The 18970-nt window shown below is 37.7% G+C and overlaps 2 protein-coding genes across 2 annotated transcripts; one reads left to right on the top strand and one right to left on the bottom strand.

The window, feature by feature from the left end:
• The first annotated feature begins 3218 nt into the window (after positions 1-3218).
• Positions 3219-10426, top strand: ADG1 (ADP glucose pyrophosphorylase 1). Its single transcript, XM_089144797.1, has 9 exons — positions 3219-3664; positions 4643-4939; positions 6820-7089; positions 7218-7397; positions 8223-8326; positions 8432-8543; positions 8735-8833; positions 9019-9138; positions 10055-10426. The coding sequence occupies exons 1-9, from the start codon at positions 3398-3400 to the stop codon at positions 10169-10171; spliced, it is 1566 nt and encodes a 521-aa protein (XP_089000923.1). The 5' UTR covers positions 3219-3397; the 3' UTR covers positions 10172-10426.
• A 3467-nt stretch (positions 10427-13893) lies between these two features.
• GAUT4 (galacturonosyltransferase 4) lies at positions 13894-18418 on the bottom strand. The gene is made up of 9 exons (XM_089144798.1): positions 17816-18418; positions 17669-17703; positions 17538-17579; positions 17314-17437; positions 17032-17222; positions 16178-16452; positions 15619-15976; positions 14953-15528; positions 13894-14515 (listed from the first exon to the last, which is right to left on the bottom strand). Exons 1-9 carry the CDS (start codon positions 17919-17921, stop codon positions 14240-14242), a joined length of 1983 nt encoding a protein of 660 aa, XP_089000924.1. The 5' UTR covers positions 17922-18418; the 3' UTR covers positions 13894-14239.
• Positions 18419-18970: the final 552 nt, after the last annotated feature.

Raw genomic sequence — 18970 nt, forward strand, 5'->3', positions numbered from 1 at the left:
ACTTTTTAATTTTCAAATTTCATTTAACTTTATTATTTTAAAATTTAAAAGTCTTAATTGATAACTCTTGACTCTTAAGTCTTAATCTTAGTCGTTAACTTTTTAATTTTTAAATTTCATTTAGTTTTATTATTTTGAAATTTAAAAGTCTTAATTGATCACTCTTAACTCTTAAGTCTTAATCTTAATCGTTAACTTTTTAATTTTCAAATTTCATTTAGTTTTATTATTTTAAAATTTAAAAGTCTTAATTGATAACTCTTAAGTCTTAATCTTAATCGTTAACGTTGTTTCAGTTTCAGACTTTCAGTCTTTCACATTTTCACTTTTGTGAAATCAGACATCAGGGTTTCTAATGCCATCACTTATCGTTGGATCTACTTGGAGTCTTCAACCTCTATTTTTTGTAGTTTTGTGTGTGAGAAACTAGGATTTGGAGTTGAGGAAAAAATAAAAATAAATTTCAATATTGATTTTTAATTTAGTCCAAATCGTTAGCCAAACCGAATGCAAACCATTAAGCCAAACCGTTAGTCAACCCGAACCCAAACCGCACCAAACCTAAACCGCACCGAAACTGTTATCTTTTAAATGGGCTGGTTTGGGCTGAGGGTTTTTTAGCCCGCAACCGTTCCAAACCGCACCGTTGACACCCCTTATGATTGTAAAGCCTTTAAAACTGGATTTGTAGAGCCTTTAAAACTAGATTTGCAGAAACCAATTTTATTGCTGCCGCCATTAAAGCAGGCGAAACTAATTTTGTTGAATCCATTTTTCTAATCTTAGATTTTGATTTGTAGGTTTGGATTTAGAATGCTGAATCTTCATGAATACACACGCGCGGAGGAAGCCGTGAGAACAGGGAAACAGAAGGACCTGATTTGTAAATTATAAAACTTTAAACCCATGTCATTTGATTTTGAGCTGTTGGATCTTATTTTGATGACGTGGTGCGATCCCCACCGTTAGCAGCAGCCAGCAATGGCTGCTGCAAATAAAAATCCATACATATTGCTGGCTGCTGCAAATAAAAATCCATACATATCTTCCTATCCATTACATGAAACGACCTCACTATCCTGCAATATTATTTTAACATATTTCGTTGCTTTATTCCCCCATGTCACATGCTCTAACCCTCTTCCATTAAAGAAATGATATCTTTCATTAATTTCTCTATAATCTTTTATTTTAATCGTACTATCAAAAACTACTTTTTATTTAGTAGATTCCGATTCTTTTCCGATTCCTAGCTACCAGTTCTCCGGACAAATAAAATCTATTTATTTCTTTAAAAAAAAAATCTGCCAACAGCTCAAACGGAATTTTATCAGAAATAGGCTACTCATTTTTCTATACCTGTTTATCATGGTTTAACCCTTACCAGCAGCATATATAATTTTTCATCCTAATTTTATTCTATAAAAAAGAGCATTTGTATCAAAATAAATCAATAAATAAACTTATCTTCTAATTCTTATCTTAACCTTTAGATGTATCATTCATCAAGAGAAAAATGAATAATTAATTTTTAAAAAAATTAAATAATAAATTTTCCTAAGAAATATGATAAAATTTTGGAGTCAAGCCATAAAGTTAGCAGGTCAGACCAGAGGACAATAATCTAATTTAGACTGAAGCAATTGAATCCATAACACTTTTCGAATTTATTTTTGGGCAAATATGAACTCATTTTGGCTTGTGATCATGGAACGAAGTTTCGATAATTTCGCCGATGGACTAATTTTGTCCCGTTGCAGCCAATGATTACATCAGATCTAAAATTGCCGAAAAACGCGAGATTATCCATTAAAAGCTTTATTCAAAAACACTGCAATTTGAATTTCGCAAAAACCAAAACCTGCATTTACTGTTGCGACTCGAGATGTATTGTATAAGTTATAAAAGTATTATTAATTATCCATTAACGTAAGAATGAAGCAAACACATACAGAACTCTTCATTAATTGCGTTTTTTTTTCTCATTTCTTCTCGCAGGCAGAGTGCGGAAACCATCTCAAACCGCCATCGCCGTCGCCATCTCCGGCAACCGACCTCTTCTTAGTCTCTCTATCGCCATCTCAAACCTCCATCGTTCAGAGAAAGTTCTCTCTTTCTTTCTTCTTCTTCTTCTTCACCTTCAACGATCCGGCAGCGATGTTCGTTCGTTTGCTGACAGGCGATGACTTACACACAATCAGTCTCCGTTTGGTGACACAACTTATACGAAGGTGTTCGTTGGGGGTTTAGCTTGGGAGGCCCAAACTGAAGAAATGAGGAAATATTTCGAACAGTTTGGAGATATTCTTGGAGCTGTTATCATCACAGATAAGAACACTGGAAGGTCTAAAGGCTATGGATTCGTAAGCTTTCATCGATCCGGCAACGATGAAGATGAAGTTTCGCCGACGATTTTCCGGCGAAAAGTTGAAATCTCGGTTTCGGTCCATATTTTATTTCGCCCACTGGCGATATGGGCGAATTTCGCCGAAATAAAGTCCCATGCTTGTGACTCAAACTAAATTGATGGACTATCCGAGTGAACCAAACAAATCACACTTTATGAAAATTTTTACTTCTATAAATTTTCTTTCACCCTACTTTAGGTTCAGCAAATTTTAACTTAGACCAAACCCTGTCCATTGTATGGACCAAATGAACACCAATAACAAAATTCGAACTGGCACAACCTGAGTCAAGGACCAAAAAAACACTCCCCATTTCCCTTTTTTTTTTGGAATGAGGTTCATCCGGGCCAGCTTGCGCTCACCACAACTACAACCTCAAGGCACTTTTTTATATAATTAATATAGGGGGGCGTCATTTCCAGTTTTTAATTTTTTTAATTTTTTTAATTTGTGAATTGGCGTTGGTCTTAGCCAACCTTTTCTCATTTCTATTTTTATTTTGGAGTATCTGATTGATGACAACCACTCAATAAAAACAAAATTGCTACACCCGCGATGGACAGTGAGCTCTCACTCACTAACCCGGTCACTACTCCTCACTCTTGGCACAATAATCGCGGAACGTCATTTGTAATTACCCCTCATTTTCTATTTATTTACAGAACGTAAACTCCATTGAGGGAGGAGCTTTAATTTAATAATAGGGGCGTTGGTTCAATCGGTAATTTGTGTGAATAATAGTGTCATTATCATCTCTCAGATCTCTGACTCTGTCGACCACAATATTTCGTATTTAATGGCGCACCTTTCTCTGATCTTCCCGGTTCGTCTTCTTCTTCTGTTAAGCTCACAGGCTCCTCTTCCTTCTTTTTCTATCCGCCTCAGAGTAGTGTTTTCGTAGTGTGGAACCAAAGAAGGAAACTTGAATAATTCAATTAGTTTCGAAGAGTGATAAAAGAGAGAGGTAAAAGCATCAACTTCCAACGTTAATGGCGATGGCTACGGTAGGAATCTCGAGGTTTCGTTCCTCCAACACCTTGAATCTTGTCGACAAACACAACACATCTTTGCTTAAATCTGTAGACCGTAACCTCTCCTCTTCTTCATCTCACCTCGCCGGCGATAAGATTCCACTCAAAGCTAGTTTCCGTCGCCCAAAGAACGCTCCAAATTCTAAAATTCCTTTCTTCGTTTCTCCTAAAGCTGTTTCTGACTCCAAGAATTCGCAGACTTGTCTCGATCCTGATGCCAGCCGCGTAAGTCCTCATTTCTGGTTAACTTCATTTCTTGTTTATCTTCTAGTTCCAAGTCATCGCTGTTACTATGCTGGATGGGTCACCTTTTCTGTCTAGATTATTGGTTATCTTTAACATTCATCATCTCAAAATCTTGGTGAATCTATAGATTAATTTTTCATCTTGAAGCTAACACTGCAGATGGAAAGTGTGTTTGGGAGAAAAATTAATGTAAATTGGAGAGCAGAATAAGACTCCCTGTCTTAATTCCTATATAATGATCGTGTGAATAATGTAGTTCATAAAAAAAGATCCTTTTTGGATGTTTAATTACATGATCTTAGATCTGCTTTTCATAATACTCTCTCTTTCTCCCTGCTCTGGGGACTGACGAGCTAGCTGAGGCCGTCTCTCATTGATTGGATTGCTCACTCCTGGCTCCTAATCCGTCTGAATCGTTTGCTGGATCTCTTAAGTTCTCAGATACACGTGATGATTGTGGAGTTCACCGCCCAACATTAATTAATGCTGAAATGAACCACTGGCTTCGTGCGTAAATTCCGCTAGTGCTGTCTGGTTGACGCTACAATTCTCTTCCAGCCTTTTATTTTTATATAGTTCTGTAGTTCACTTTTGCTTACTGTTAGATCTCACGCTATCAGTTTTCAAGGCTCTCCTTTTTGTAGTTCCGAAGCAACAGTCTTGGATTGCTGAGATTGGTTTATGTTGTTTTGTGTATGGTTAGTCTAGTTAGTAGCTCTTGTTTAATGGATCTCTTGGTTCCTTTTTCGGTTTGGTTCATGACATAGAATTTGCAGGACTTTCATGCGCTAGTTTGGATGCCTAGATTGTCGCATTAATGCTTTAGCAAACTGTTAACAGGCTTGTGATTGTATGATTTCAGCCTTATTTTCACTATTCTTGTTGGAAAATTTTCTCATAGTTCTCATCTTACATGATAGATGGAGAATTAAGTTTTGTTCATGTGATTCTTTTCAGAGTGTTCTGGGAATTATTCTTGGGGGTGGAGCTGGGACTCGTCTGTACCCTCTTACGAAGAAGAGAGCAAAGCCTGCTGTTCCACTGGGAGCAAATTACAGATTGATTGACATTCCTGTGAGCAATTGCTTGAACAGTAATGTATCAAAAATCTATGTTCTTACCCAGTTCAATTCTGCATCTCTTAACCGCCACCTATCACGGGCTTATGCCAATAACATGGGAGGGTACAAAAATGAAGGTTTTGTTGAAGTTCTTGCCGCTCAGCAGAGCCCTGAGAACCCCAACTGGTTCCAGGTAATTATGGAATCCTCTACTGCCTTTTATGTTTAATTGTGTTTCTGTTCAATATGAACCCATCACAATTTGAACTATTTGTTTATCTATGTGTTTAATATGTTTCAGCCTGGCTTTCATTGTATTTAATTTTCTTTTGATGAGGTCATTTTCTCAATGAGAGGTCACACTTCTTGTCAGTTTGGTTTTGAACATTTTGATTTGGACTTAACCCCCTTTTTCAACATCAAAACTGACTAGGTTTTTGATCAACCTGGGAAGTTTTAGGAAAGCTTGGATTGTGGTCTCAATATCCTTGCTTGTGTATGATTTGTTGTTGATTTTTCAGGACCCCCAATCATAACATGTGTTCTCATAACAAGAAATTGAAACTGGTTTGAGATATGTACCTTTTGTTGACAAGATCTTGTCTCAATGCAGTAGTCTTTTATTCAAGTCACATACTGCGTAATCCATGTGTCACATATTGGAGCTTCTTCTCTTCTCAGGTTGTGCTAGTGATTTATGAATTTTTAGTTGAGCTTTTTACGTGTGGGTCCCCTTAGTGGAACAAAAACTAATGTTGGGTCCCCTTAATGCAATATATTATATGTGGGTCCCAACCAAACTAACATTGTTAGTCTCCGTTAAGTGTTTTAGGGATCAAAATGCTCATTATATGGTTTAATACATATGATAAGATTAATACCCTCCAGTATGCTACTATTATTAATAATATAGGTGGGTGAAGGAGGAATCCTTTCACCCATCTTCTTCCTTCACCCTGTGGGAACCATTGCCGAAATCATTGTCGGAAATCAGCCTGTCGAAAACCACCCAACACGAAGAGAAAAACAAGAGGAGAAAACCCACCATGCTTGCCCATCTAGAGGTCATCAGCTCCTTGAAGCCAATCTTGAAATCAGTCATAGTCCATAAATTATTTTTCAGGATTAGAATCAGCCCAAATTGTTTCAAATTCAAATTGATTTATCCAGCTCAAATATTTTTAAACGGTGATGTGATTTGCAAGATTGCAGCCATATTTGTTTGTGCGGTGGCCAACTCTTCACTGGGTACTTCCTCTCAGGAATAAAAAGGCAGGAAAAAAGAAAGAGAAGAATGGGAAGGCAGTTGCATTGCAGCACCTCTGCTAATCATATAGGCATAAAGAAAGTTGCACTTGTGCTTTCCAACCATTTTTTTCATAAAATACCCCCTGTCAAGGATTGTTTCAACTACACCCCTCCCCCCCCCCTCTTCAAACTAACCATGGTGGTTCGTTTTATTCTCTTTTTTTTTTTTTTCTTTTTTCGTGAGGTGGTTTCCTGCAATGGTTTTGATTGTGGTTCCGGTAGGGTAAAGAAAGAAGATGGGTGAGAATTCCTTCACCCGCCTATATGGTTGATAACAATAGAGCATTGGGGGGGGGGGGGGTTTAGTCTTATCATATATATTAAACAACTTGAGGGGCATTTTGGTCCCTCTAGGGGTTGAACTTTGAAAATACTTAACGGTCGCTAATGGTGTTAGTCTGATTGGGACCCATATGTAATATATTGCACTAAGGAGACCCAAAATTAGTTTATGCTTTACTAAGGGAATCCACTCGCAAAAAACTCTTTTTAATTATATTGTTGGACTTGTCACTAGGTTTCTTCAATCCTGTTAAACTTAGAGGTCAATTACAAATATTTTCTTATCCAATTGAATTTGTCTAGATTAGATGTTTGTTATTGTTTATTTTTTTGTTTTTTTTATTTTTTTTAATTTCCTTTTTTGGAGAGTGAGCTGGACGGAAGGAAAAGCATAGAAAAATTTAACAAAAATTCTATTAGATGGATTTGCGCCCCTTTCTCTTTGGCTGGCTCTTACATTGGAGTTCAATTCATAAATTGCAGGGTACTGCTGATGCTGTAAGGCAGTACTTATGGCTGTTTGAGGAACATAATGTTATGGAGTTCCTGGTTCTTGCTGGTGACCATTTATACCGAATGGATTATGAGAGGTTTATTCAAGCACACAGAGAAACTGATGCTGATATTACTGTGGCTGCACTTCCAATGGATGAACAACGGGCAACTGCTTTTGGCCTCATGAAGATTGATGATGAAGGACGGATTATTGAATTTGCTGAGAAGCCAAAAGGAGAACAGTTGAAGGCAATGAAGGTACAGACTATGAAATTGATTTATATGTATTTAGCTATTTGTAACTCTTTGTTTTAAATCTCAAATTGTTTTTGTTATGAAAGATGGCACATGCCTTTTAGCCTTGACTTTTGGCAAATGTATTTCAGGTTGATACTACCATCTTGGGCCTTGATGATGACAGAGCTAAAGAGATGCCATATATTGCTAGTATGGGTATATATGTTGTTAGCAAAAATGTCATGTTGGATCTGCTACGTGAGAAATTCCCTGGAGCCAATGATTTTGGTAGTGAAGTCATCCCAGGTGCAACTTCCATTGGAATGAGGGTATGTCTCCATTTCATTCATTCTTCCATTAAATTTAGATTATGCATTAGACTAGTTCTTAAAGGTGAGCTCTGTCTGTGTATGTTTTTGTTTATTTATCTCTTTGTATTTTTTAATCTTTTCTTGCTTTTCAATTTTGGACCTTTGCCCTTGAACTCTGTGGTATAATTTGCCTGTCTGCCCTGAAAAAACATTAAGTTAATTGAATATGTTCATTCATTAAGGTCAACAACTAGCCTCTGAGATCTGGTTGTACAATTTATCCTGACTGCCCTTATAGAAACATTTAAGTTTGTTCTAGATGATCATCCACTAAGGTCAACAACTAGCCTCGAGATCAGCTTGGTTTGATTTATAGCATTATTAAACAACATCTTGTCCTGTTTAATAATGCTTATTTTCATTATGAAGCATTCATGGTCAATAATTGGCCTTTGGATCAATTTACTAGGATTTCCAACCCATATGCTCCACTTTTGGGGCAGCAATAAGTATGAGCTAATCATTAGCCTTGTCCAGTTTGGTTATGAGTCAGGAAATTATTTCTTACATAATGCTTGAAGTTTCAGCATTCCCATATCTGAAGCCAATCCAAAACATAGTTTCATTTTGTTCTTTTCATGGCTGTCAACTTCTTATGGACATTGAGTTAATTCATACAAAGCTGTTTACCCAAAAAAATGTTCACACGATGCCTCTGAAATCTCTAAAAGTAAAATCAGAATCGGATACTTCATTTTCTGGAGATTGTAGTTTTTATTTACAATTTCCCTGTTTCACATTTTCTGTCCCTAATCTCGAGACATTTTAATGTTATTTCATCAGGTGCAAGCTTACTTGTATGATGGATATTGGGAAGACATTGGTACCATTGAAGCATTTTATAATGCAAATTTGGGGATTACGAAAAAGCCAATTCCAGACTTCAGGTAGTTTCAAATCCAGGTTTATTCAGTCACCTAACTGGGTTGTATGATGCCAATCTCTTTTGTTCATCATCTCCAAGTACTAATTGAATTTTTTGTTAAATGCAGCTTTTATGATCGTTCTTCTCCAATTTATACACAGCCACGGTATCTGCCTCCTTCCAAAATGCTTGATGCTGATGTGACAGATAGCGTTATCGGTGAGGGTTGTGTGATCAAGGCAAGTTACCGAAGATATAGGAACCATATTTTTGTATTTTAAGTTGGGTTGAACATGCTTTACTCAGTGACTCTGTTGTCTTCATTGTGTTCTAACATTTAAAATTACATTTGTTCCTGATTATGGCTTTTGTGGCTTAGACAATGACCTTGTGCTAAGATCCTTGTTCTTGTTGTGCTTCTCGTTGTCAGAACTGCAAGATTCACCACTCTGTTGTTGGGCTTCGTTCTTGCATCTCAGAGGGTGCAATTATAGAAGACACACTTCTAATGGGAGCCGATTATTATGAGGTAGTCTTTTTGTGGGAGCATGTGATGTATTAGTTTCTTGTTGACTTAAAATTGATTATCTAATAGTAACCATCTTTTGAAGGAATGCAAAGTTTGACATGTAACTTACTAAGAATTGCTCGTTTGCATTTTAATGGTCATGTGTGTTCTGTGAATGATAATGGTTCTCCTTGTATTTGCGACAGACTGATGCTGATAGGAGATTCTTGGCTGCAAAAGGTAGCGTTCCAATTGGTATTGGCAAAAATTCTCACATCAAAAGGGCCATTATAGACAAGAATGCACGCATTGGAGACAATGTGAAGGTTTGCTCTATATACCTCCTCTCTCCATGCATTATTCCATATTGCAATCCCACATTTGTAGCTATGAATAGCCAGCCAGCTCCTTGTATAAGAGGGGCTTGAAATTCATATAGGCAATCTAATATGAAATATTTGCTAACATAGTGAGTACGAGTAAATAGGGTTTTTTTTTTTATGGTGAAGTTGCATCATGCATGGGAAAAAGAATTCAGACCTGCATTTTAGAAATGGATTCCAGTCTAGTACCCTGGGAGGACGTTGTTTATTTGTCAGATCATCCAATACTTAGAGAGATTTATCAGCCCAGAAAGTGCTGGATCATGTGGCAGTACTGAGCCTTTTATTTATTTTAAATGACTTAAAAATTGGACCACTGGCTAGAGATGGTGAGGGTCCTCAAGAAGACAGATTTTAAACCTTCCATGGACATCTTTGCCAATTATGGTTCCAAGTTTTGGAATCCAATCAGGTGTATCAGCCTGAGATGGACCAGATCCTGATCAAGTGAGAAAGATCCACCAAATGCTTGCCAATAATGTCTCACCAAAGCTTCAAATGGCTATATGAAAGGTGACAAGTGGTTCAGGGCAGAGCTTTATATGACTGAAAGCACTTTAAAACTAGAAATTCTGAAAACATCTTTTTTAATTTTGTGAGTTAATAGATTTTAAAGTAGTTAACTCATAACCCATTTTTGTCATAAATGTACCTTTATCCTGGTTTTTAATTGAGGTTTCAGAATTGGTCCACTCTTAACCACTGGTCTATGTTGGGGGTTTGAGATAAATGCTTTAGGTGGTGGTAGCAGTGAAGTATCTTTTTACACCCTGATATATGCAAAAAAAGTGTGGTTATACATCTACCAATTCTACATTTGTTTTGAATCCCTAATGTTGAAATACTGTTTGTTATCCAGATTGTTAACAGTGACAATGTGCTAGAAGCTGCTAGAGAAACAGACGGCTACTTCATCAAGAGTGGAATCGTCACAGTAATTAAGGATGCTTTGATACCCACCGGAACTGTCATCTAAGACCACTTCAACTTCTTCCCACAATGTATACAGAGAGAACCCCTGTATTGTTCTCTGGTTTTGGGCCTGAAAACTAATAAAAATAAGAGTTTTAGCTTCCTTATATAATCTCTTGCTTTTAGGTCCGAGGGTACAATGTTGATGCACTAGGCAGTGCTAGTATTTTAGCAGTCAGCCTCGTCTGAATTGTATATTCTTTTACTTTTGCCTTCTATAAAGAGAATCTCCAGAGACCGAATGTCCTTGTTTCTATAATCTAGACTGTCAAACATGTTTCTTCAGAATTTGAACTATTAATATAGACTAGTTGATTATTGCATTATGATACATCATACAGAAGTAGCATGCAGTGAGTGATGTTCAAATTGGGTGGAGCTTTGCTGGAAATGTCTCGGGGCAATAGCTGAAAAAACATGAAATGATGCTATGAAGTAATTACTGAACTATAAGATCAACATCAGAGCGATGGTTTTACAGTTGAATAGAAACCATTCATTGCCTTCCATTCCGAGTTCAGTAGTTCACCTCTAATTTTTCAGCCTTTCTTCAATGTACAACAGGAAGAGAGAAGGCTTTGAAACTTTTCGTTCTTCTTTGCTTCATGGTGCAGCCTATGTCGAGATTGAAACTCGTGGTGGTAGATACAGTCGTTTTGTAATTAAATAAACTTTATCCAACAAAAATTCATTTTACGCGAAATGAATGGTCGAGACGACCATAAGTTTTGATCTAGACCGTAGACTGTACTGTGCTACATTGAAACAATTTCACATAATAGATGCCTTTCACCACCAGCTCCAAGTAGAGAAGTGAGGTTCCAGTGACTACACCCATCCAGCCTAAGGGTGTAAATGGATAACCGAAATTTACTTCCAACTTCGCATCTGCATCCGTTTAGGGGTATCCGAATCCGTCCGATTACTAATAGGATGTGGATATGGTATACCCATTTCTTACCGATTATTATTATCCGTCCGATAAAATTATCTGATTAAGTTACTTATTTAGATTTATTTTCTTATTTTTATAAAATTTTAACCTATGATATGTGACTATTTTTCTAGATTCTCTACTAAAATAGCTACCAAAGTTGCTAACTTCTTAAAATTCCAAACCTGACTCTCACAAATAAAATGGTAGAGATGTAAACATGTGGTTGAAACTTGTATTCAATCGTATTAATGCTCATTTAGAAGAATCTACTTAAGAAAATAATTATCCGATTATCATCCGAATCCGTCCGAATATAATGGGATGTGGATATGGTATTACCACTATCCAATCCGAGTCCAATGAGTTTACACCCTTACGTCTAGGGTGAATGAAACAAATTGGACAATGCCAGATTCTGGTGGAGTCTACATCCTTAGCTGTTTAAGACGACATAACAGCTTCTTCACATGAATTTTCCCTTGGGGGGTGTGGAATATAACGGGCAATTTTCATTTATCTCCTCAAAGATTTGACCGTATTATTATTTTTTTTTTGGGTTGCCAACCTCGGTTTCCAAAGCTTTGCAATGACCGTATTACTTTTAATACATAAAAAATGAGAATTTTCATTTGTTTCCCTTAGGGTATCAAAAGAAAGAAGCCTAATATTAAGGATACACTCTTAATGGTCAAACGGTTTTTATTTGTTAGTTTAATGAATTTTATTACAAAAATACCCCTAAGTCCTTTTGGAGTTCTTTTATTCAACCTATTAGACTAAATATTTTAAAAATAAAAATAAAAAAACTCTACCAAACTAAACTCCCTTGCAATAGCTCTGGTTGATCAACTGTTTAGCTCAAAGGTTTAAATAAATGCAGCTTTCTCAATGGCGTCAAAAGACCAAAAAATGAATAAACAAATTCTCCAACTTGATTTCTTCTGGATCTTTGAGTTTACACCATAATCATGCAGTACATATGAAGGTGTACTTCCAAATGCTGTCCATTTCTGGAATCGAACTCTCTTTGAAGTGTAGGAATCCGAGGAGGTGCTCACTGCCTCACAAGGATATGTACATGGTACAGTAATCAGATGCAAGGTTTAAAGTATCCCACGACACCATACGATACTAGCCGATATGCATCCATATTTGACCCAACCGATATGATACATCTCGATACGTCTCTCCATTGAATTACATTAAAATACATTAGCTAGAGCGATACAATACTCGATACAAGACAATACGTCTCTTAAAATCACCTGACCGATACGATACTCGATACCGATACTTTAAACCTTGATCAGATGCTCGTTGGAAATCCTTGGTTCCCTCTTTCACTGAGAGAAGCCAAACCGTTTAGATACTCTGCCGTGCACACAAGTGCACTACCACATAATGACATGACATGTGGATTATACCAAGTAAACAGATTGAGATTAAAATAATAATTTTAAGTGATTTAAACCTAGTGGTGACAGTGAGACCCATTGTTGAACTGAACCTATACCCTCCCCTTCTGCTGTATTTAAAACTGGGGTGCTTAATGTGACCTGCAAATCAGAAAGTTTCAAATCTCAATCAATAATGACTGAAGCAATTCCTCAGGTTCTATCTTTGCTTTCTCCGAGTCTGATTTTACTTATTAGCCCTTGAAAGGCTTGGTTGGAGGCTGGAAGAGGATTTTTACCTGAGAAATGCACTTGGATATCTTCTCTTTGAATCATGTTTCTGGTTCCCTTCAGTACCAACTTTTTTCTTCTCTTTAAAAAAGGAAGAAAATTTGCTTAAATTCCATGATTCCCATTCTTACAGTAGAAGGCTCCATGCTCTTCCAATCACAGCTCATAGTTGTCACATCAGTGACTGTAGGGAATTTCAGGTTTCTCAGATTTTCATTTAGCAGATCACGAGGCTCTACCCTTTTGACACAAGGTCCTGGCAAGATGGGCACCATGCCAGATCATATTCTCCATCCTCCTTATAAGAGTTGGGTGCTGACAGTTTTCCCGTGAGAAAAGTTAGCTTCACTGATTTGAATGTGTGCTTAGGAACTTTGCCAAAGCTCTCTCTACCCTTGCAAGTTGGCTTTATAATGGCATTAATTGGGTGCCCAAGCGCCTGAAAAATTTAGTGCAATGGTGGATGATCTACCCTAGTTATTCTTGATCAAAGCTTTCGTGGATGTCTTGATCATGGAGACTTCTTTCGAACTGAGTAGTTGTTGTAGGGCACTCAAATCTTAAATCTTTCAATACATCTGACCCACAAGTGCCCATGCATCGTGTGGAAGTTCCAGGTCTAAGCACATTTTACCGCATGGAGAGCTGTCATCGATTTGTCTTTTGGCTCAAGACAAAACAGGTGGGCGTAGGCCCTGAACTTGATATGCTCTCTCACCCATGCCAACCAACGCCAAGCAGGCCACTCATATTGCAGAACCATCACGAGTGCAGTAAAGGACAAGTTTAATCAGAAATCAGAAAAAGGGTAAGCATTAAAGAGAGTCAAGAGGAAAATGAAGCACGGATGATGGCCCACATTTCTCCTCCTCCACATGATGCCCACCTAATGGTCTCCAATAAAGCAATGCTTTCAATTAAAATACTCAGCCACTCTTGAAAATCCAGTCTGTTATTCACACACCAGTACCCAGAACTGATAATGCCCCCCCCCCCCCCTCTCTCTCTCTCTCTCTCTCTCTCTCCAGGAAATACTTTTTGACTGGTCCCTCTAAAAATCTTTCTACAGAATTCCTGTTTAGACAATAATCAGACCAAGTAGAAGAAGCCAATTGAAGACAATGAAATGCAACAAAATTTGAAAATCCGCAATTAGCCAGGAAATGTACATTATACTGGAGACTAGATGAAATATAATGTGGTTCTTAATCACTACTCTTACCTGTTGAAACATGTACAAATAAATGTGCAGTTCTCCTGAGGTGATAACTGGGAACTGGGCTTATATAGCTAATTACACTCTTCAGAAGACATACACAGAAAGAATCAAGCTACTCAAGGGCTTTACTTAAGGTTCAAAAATCAACCCAACACGGATCTGCAGAAGAAAATTCTTTCATACCGATCTGGGAAAAGGATGGCAATACCAAAATGGATTCTTTTAGTCACATTATGGATTGATGTTGCATTCTCTCAAATATAATTGATCGTAATCCACGAATTTTGTCCACAAGGAACGGTACTTGGGCAAGCCGATCTCAAGCCAGGGTTTCAAGTTTCCGTTGTAGTGTACGACAGCGGCTTGGTCAATGTCCTTCTGATTCACACTGGGGTCATAGCCAAGTCCAAGAACATGCCATGAACGATCAAGAGGAAAAGTGCGGTTCCAGAACGTAATCAAACCGGGTGGAAGTGTTCCTAGCTTCCAGAGCTGCCTGTCATGGTTCTGTATAAAAAATAAACAGGCTTCAGAAATTTGAGCCAAATGAGATGGCAGAATATTCATGTGTAGGCATCAAAAACGACACAGGGACATAAAGGCAATGTGCAAACTCAAGTCTGTTACTCAATATCTACTACAGTACTAATGCAAGTTGTTACGCAACAAACAGGACACTAAGAGAGAAATGCCAATATAAAAATTTAGAAAGGGAGGTCTGATTAAGCAAGGTGAGCCCATGAGAAGCTGGGAGGCTAATACTGATTTTTCAATTCAATGTTTAACAGCTAATAGGGGCATTTCAGATAGTTCTTGAAGTTGTAAAGACCAAAGAAATCAGGTGCCTAGTCTGGATTAAAAAAAGAATCCACTTGAACATTCTTAAAAACAGAATCAAAATTTAGACCCTTTTTATATGACAGGTAAAAATCCAAATCTCTTACCAGCTTTTGCCACGTATGGTAGACTTCTGTTATGTTATGCCTCTTCCATTGCTGCAGATCAAAAACATTCATTCCATATGCCCATCCACAAGCACGGGGACTAAAATTCTTGGAAATTAGAGGATTTGAGAAGTTGAGATAGCGATCAAATCGGTGAAAACTTTCTCCACAAGTCTCGACTGCACCATTAACCTTTCCTTTCAAATCAATTGACCAAAGAGCAGAGAGGTCCTTCTTCACCACTATATCATCATCTACAAACAGTACTTTGTTGAGCTTTGGGAAGATGTTTGGCAGGTAGAAACGAAGATGGTTTAGGATGGATAGGTATTTTGGATTCCGAAATTTTAAGTTTGGATCAGAATTGGCACGGTGAGTCCGGAAGTAATAATCTCTCATGGATGGAGAACCAAGTTGCTTAAGAACTGGGCTGTAGCTTGAATTTAGCCATGTAAAATCTTCAATGTTCTGAACCTGGATGGTAGCATTGCCTGGTGGATTAGCAAGAAACCACATCCTCATTGCCGCATAATTTAGCCGATCGGTTACAATGTGAAACACATGATTTGCTGGTTCCTGCCCCAAAATTAGAAGCACTATTATTTGCAACTCATCGTAAGAAATGATACAGATATCTGTTAACTACTTATAGATGACCTTGCTTACCTTGGCATTAGTAATGGTTGAGTTCACAACCACTGCTGCGGCTAGTATGTTGTCCGTGAACAAAGCATAGTGGTACAGACTTGGGTCTTCCAGTTTCTCTTCATTTGGAAATTTCTGTTGGCTAGGAGTCAAGGAATAGTACTCAGTTGAAAGACGAAGTGGAAGGCAATGAAGACCTTTAGGGAGTGTCTTGGCAGCAAGCTGTGTCAAGAACATGGTCTGCTTCTTGTGAACTTTGAGCTGCTCTTCTGTTGCGTGCAGCATAGCACGAAGCTTTTTAATTTCTGCAACACAGTCATCTTGAATTTGCTTTGCTCTAGCTAATGTTTGTTCCATTGTCTTCAGTTTATCATAAGCGCTGGATCATTAAACCCAAGTAACATTTAGATAGGAACAATGAACAAAAATTTAAAACAAGACAAATGAACAACTGCATTTAGTGAATAGAATATAATAAAAATACACAAGTAATCTAATGGTAGCAAGGACAGTAATACTCAGGAGTGCACACACACAAAAAAACACATCCAGCTATGCATCAAATAAGAAGAATACTTACTTTCGTGATAATTCTGAATCCTTGGTTGCATCACCAAGCACTCGCTGAACTTCTTTCACCCGTAATCGGAGCTCCCGTACAATATGGGGGTTGCCTTTAATGGCAACCATGCCAAGGTACATCTTTGCCCTAGTAAGCTGATCTTTAAGATGCCGAACTCGAGCATCTGGCATAACTGCCTGGACATTCTGTCCCACAGAATTGGTCTTCTTTGTATGTTGTTCTTGACCAACTTTCTTAGAAGTTTTACCAGCATCCTGTTTGGTATTTTTTTCCTGGGAGTCCCAAAAACAACAAAGAGAAAAGAGTTAAAGTTCACTTCACATCTCAGGTCCAACTGGCATTATACCCAATCTCATTTAGAGAGTTCACAAGAGTTTCGATTTGTTTGACATAGGCACTCAATCGAAATAATAAGCACCAGAGGCAATCTTGAAATATTTCTCATGACAATGTGTACAATAAATAGAATTCAAAGCACATAAGAGTATAGAACTCGAGCTCAGAAACTGAAGATAAAGCAAACAAAAGTGCCTGGAGAAGAATCACATTGTATTCTCTAGTATCTCCAGCTGTTGATTCCATAATTTTATGACAGTCACAAAGTCGTGAACTACACCAAGGAATAATCAACTATTTGGCATTTGTTAAATGAATCGCAATCTGCCACTCCATGTGGAGGACTATGTAAAGAAAAGATGCCTTAATTGATACTCAAATGTAGAAGTCAAGTTATTTTCTTCCCTGTTTTTAATCGACACGGACGTATGATAAACACATTTTCATAGTAGACAGGTTTCAAATCATAAAATGACACCACCAATGAAGAGAAAAACCACCATCAAGAAATTTACCATTTTCTGAGATATATTATCACGCGTCTGCTGGAATAAAGTGGATTTATTTTCCTTCTCTGTACTTCCTTCCACTCCACTAGCTCCATCAGTTACCTGCCTGATGGTATTTACTCTTTCCAATTGGTTTTGATCATCTGTCGCAGATAAAACTCTGGTCTTATGCTCCCCCGACTGAACCCCTTCCGAACCTGTTACAAACGAATCAGGGTAAAGCATCATCAAAATGTTCTGCTTCGTATTTCAGAAACCAAAACTAGAACCACCGTCTCAAGAGATTACCACTTGAGGAATTTGCAGTTCGGTCAGAAGGGTTTTCCCTGGATCCACCAGAATTCGAAACAGAACTGCCGAGCTTAACCGGATAAACGATGCCAATCGGTTCTTTCAAGCTAATCATTGACTCCTACAGAATTCACAGAGAGGCAGAGAAGATAAAATTAAAACTAGGAACTTCCATTACATGCATCTGTATAAATGTTCAGTGATTGTGAAGAAAAGATAACCTGGGGAAGCAGATTCAATTTCCTCGTCTCACTACCGACAGCCTGAACCATTCCAAAAATAAAATTAAAAAGAAAAAACCAAAGGTAAAGCTCGAAACCGAAAAAAAAAAAGGAAAAGGAAAAATACTCACATGAGTAGAGACATCTTCACCGAATCCACTTATAGCTGCGGATATTCCAGAGAAATAGATAGAATTAGCCATAGTTAAAAGCTTCCCTCAGCAATTGTTGTGACATTACAAGGGGGCTAAAAAAATATTTCAGAAGAAAAAACTCACAGGAGATACTCGTAAAGCTTGCAGGCCTATCGGAGATTGAGAAGAAAACAATAGGAGCAAAAACAGTAACAAGAAGCAAGAACAAAACCGGCTTTCTCAACTTCATTTTTAATAATCTTGTCACATCAGAGAACAACGACTACTTCACGAATCCAGCATCCACTTCCGCTAAACAGTAACCCTTGAAATTCAAAGAAATCCAGTCATTGCCGACATATCCAAGACGCGGCACATTACCCGAAGAGGCACAAATCCATCGAAACTCCACCAGAGATCTGCAATTTCAAAATCGAGAAACCCACCGCGTACCTTTGATCAATTCTACCAGATCTTCGAGTTCTCAGCCAAAAGAATCCATCACAAAGGGCGAAGAAGCAAAGAACACCGTCAGAGGCGGAAATTTTTATGCTTTTTCCAACTAGGGAATCAGAGAAATACAGAAAGAGACGAAACTACTACAAGAAGGAAAGGAATAGGTGACAGAAGAAGTAAGAAAAAACCCTTTTTTTATCTTCTTGGGAGAGAAGGAGACAAAGGGGAGACACCGTGAGTGAGGAAAACCCATGGAAGACCCAGCGAAGAGAAGAATAAAGAAATCGCTTTCCCTAGTCTTTATTTTAATTGATTTGTTTATCGCTTCGTGCTTACCTTTAATAGCTCTGATCATATTGTTTTTGTTTTTTTTTTTTTTGGTAAAAAAATTACTCTAATTAAAGAGTGAGAAAGTGAGTGTAGATCGTCTCGCCCGACTAGGAGTGCTCTCCCACGGCTGTTGAATAGAGAGTCGCTAGGGTTAAGGTGATGTAGTTTTTTTTTTTTTTTAATATTTTATTATTTTTTACTTGTAGTCCCACATAATTTGTGGTTGTAAGGTCATCCACGGAAACCCCGCGGCGAGCGCGGGGCCCGATTTGACATATAGTAAAAAGCCCAAAAAAAACATGATTCCCAGAAGTCATCGCAAAATTTCGTAGTAGATGGACGATGATCCACTACTATAGCCAGATAAACAATAACAAAAGTAAAAAATAAAGAACAAAAGTAAAATCATAAAAAAAAAAAGAAACGATAAATAAATTGGGCAATGGAGAAGATTGCAACTTAAGAGGGAAGAGAATAAAAGAAGAGAATGTGAGAGAGGAGAAAAAAAACAGA

The sequence above is a fragment of the Hakea prostrata genome, chromosome 2 (genome assembly GCF_041222555.1).
Source record: "Hakea prostrata isolate BN-2017 chromosome 2, UWA_Hpros_2, whole genome shotgun sequence".
NCBI lineage: Eukaryota > Viridiplantae > Streptophyta > Magnoliopsida > Proteales > Proteaceae > Hakea > Hakea prostrata.

Bases quoted from the DNA above. Each gene is read 5' to 3' on its own strand.
- ADG1 (XM_089144797.1), top strand. From the start codon at position 3,398: ATGGCGATGGCTACGGTAGGAATCTCGAGGTTTCGTTCCTCCAACACC. The intron at 8,544-8,734 runs GCAAGTTACCGA...TCTCGTTGTCAG, and splicing joins GTGAGGGTTGTGTGATCAAG to AACTGCAAGATTCACCACTC. The intron at 9,139-10,054 runs GTTTGCTCTATA...TTTGTTATCCAG, and splicing joins GCATTGGAGACAATGTGAAG to ATTGTTAACAGTGACAATGT.
- GAUT4 (XM_089144798.1), bottom strand. From the start codon at position 17,921: ATGAAGTTGAGAAAGCCGGTTTTGTTCTTGCTTCTTGTTACTGTTTTT. The intron at 17,223-17,313 runs GTAATCTCTTGA...CGTTTGTAACAG, and splicing joins AACTGCAAATTCCTCAAGTG to GTTCGGAAGGGGTTCAGTCG. The intron at 16,453-17,031 runs GTAAATTTCTTG...TGGGACTCCCAG, and splicing joins ATAATATATCTCAGAAAATG to GAAAAAAATACCAAACAGGA.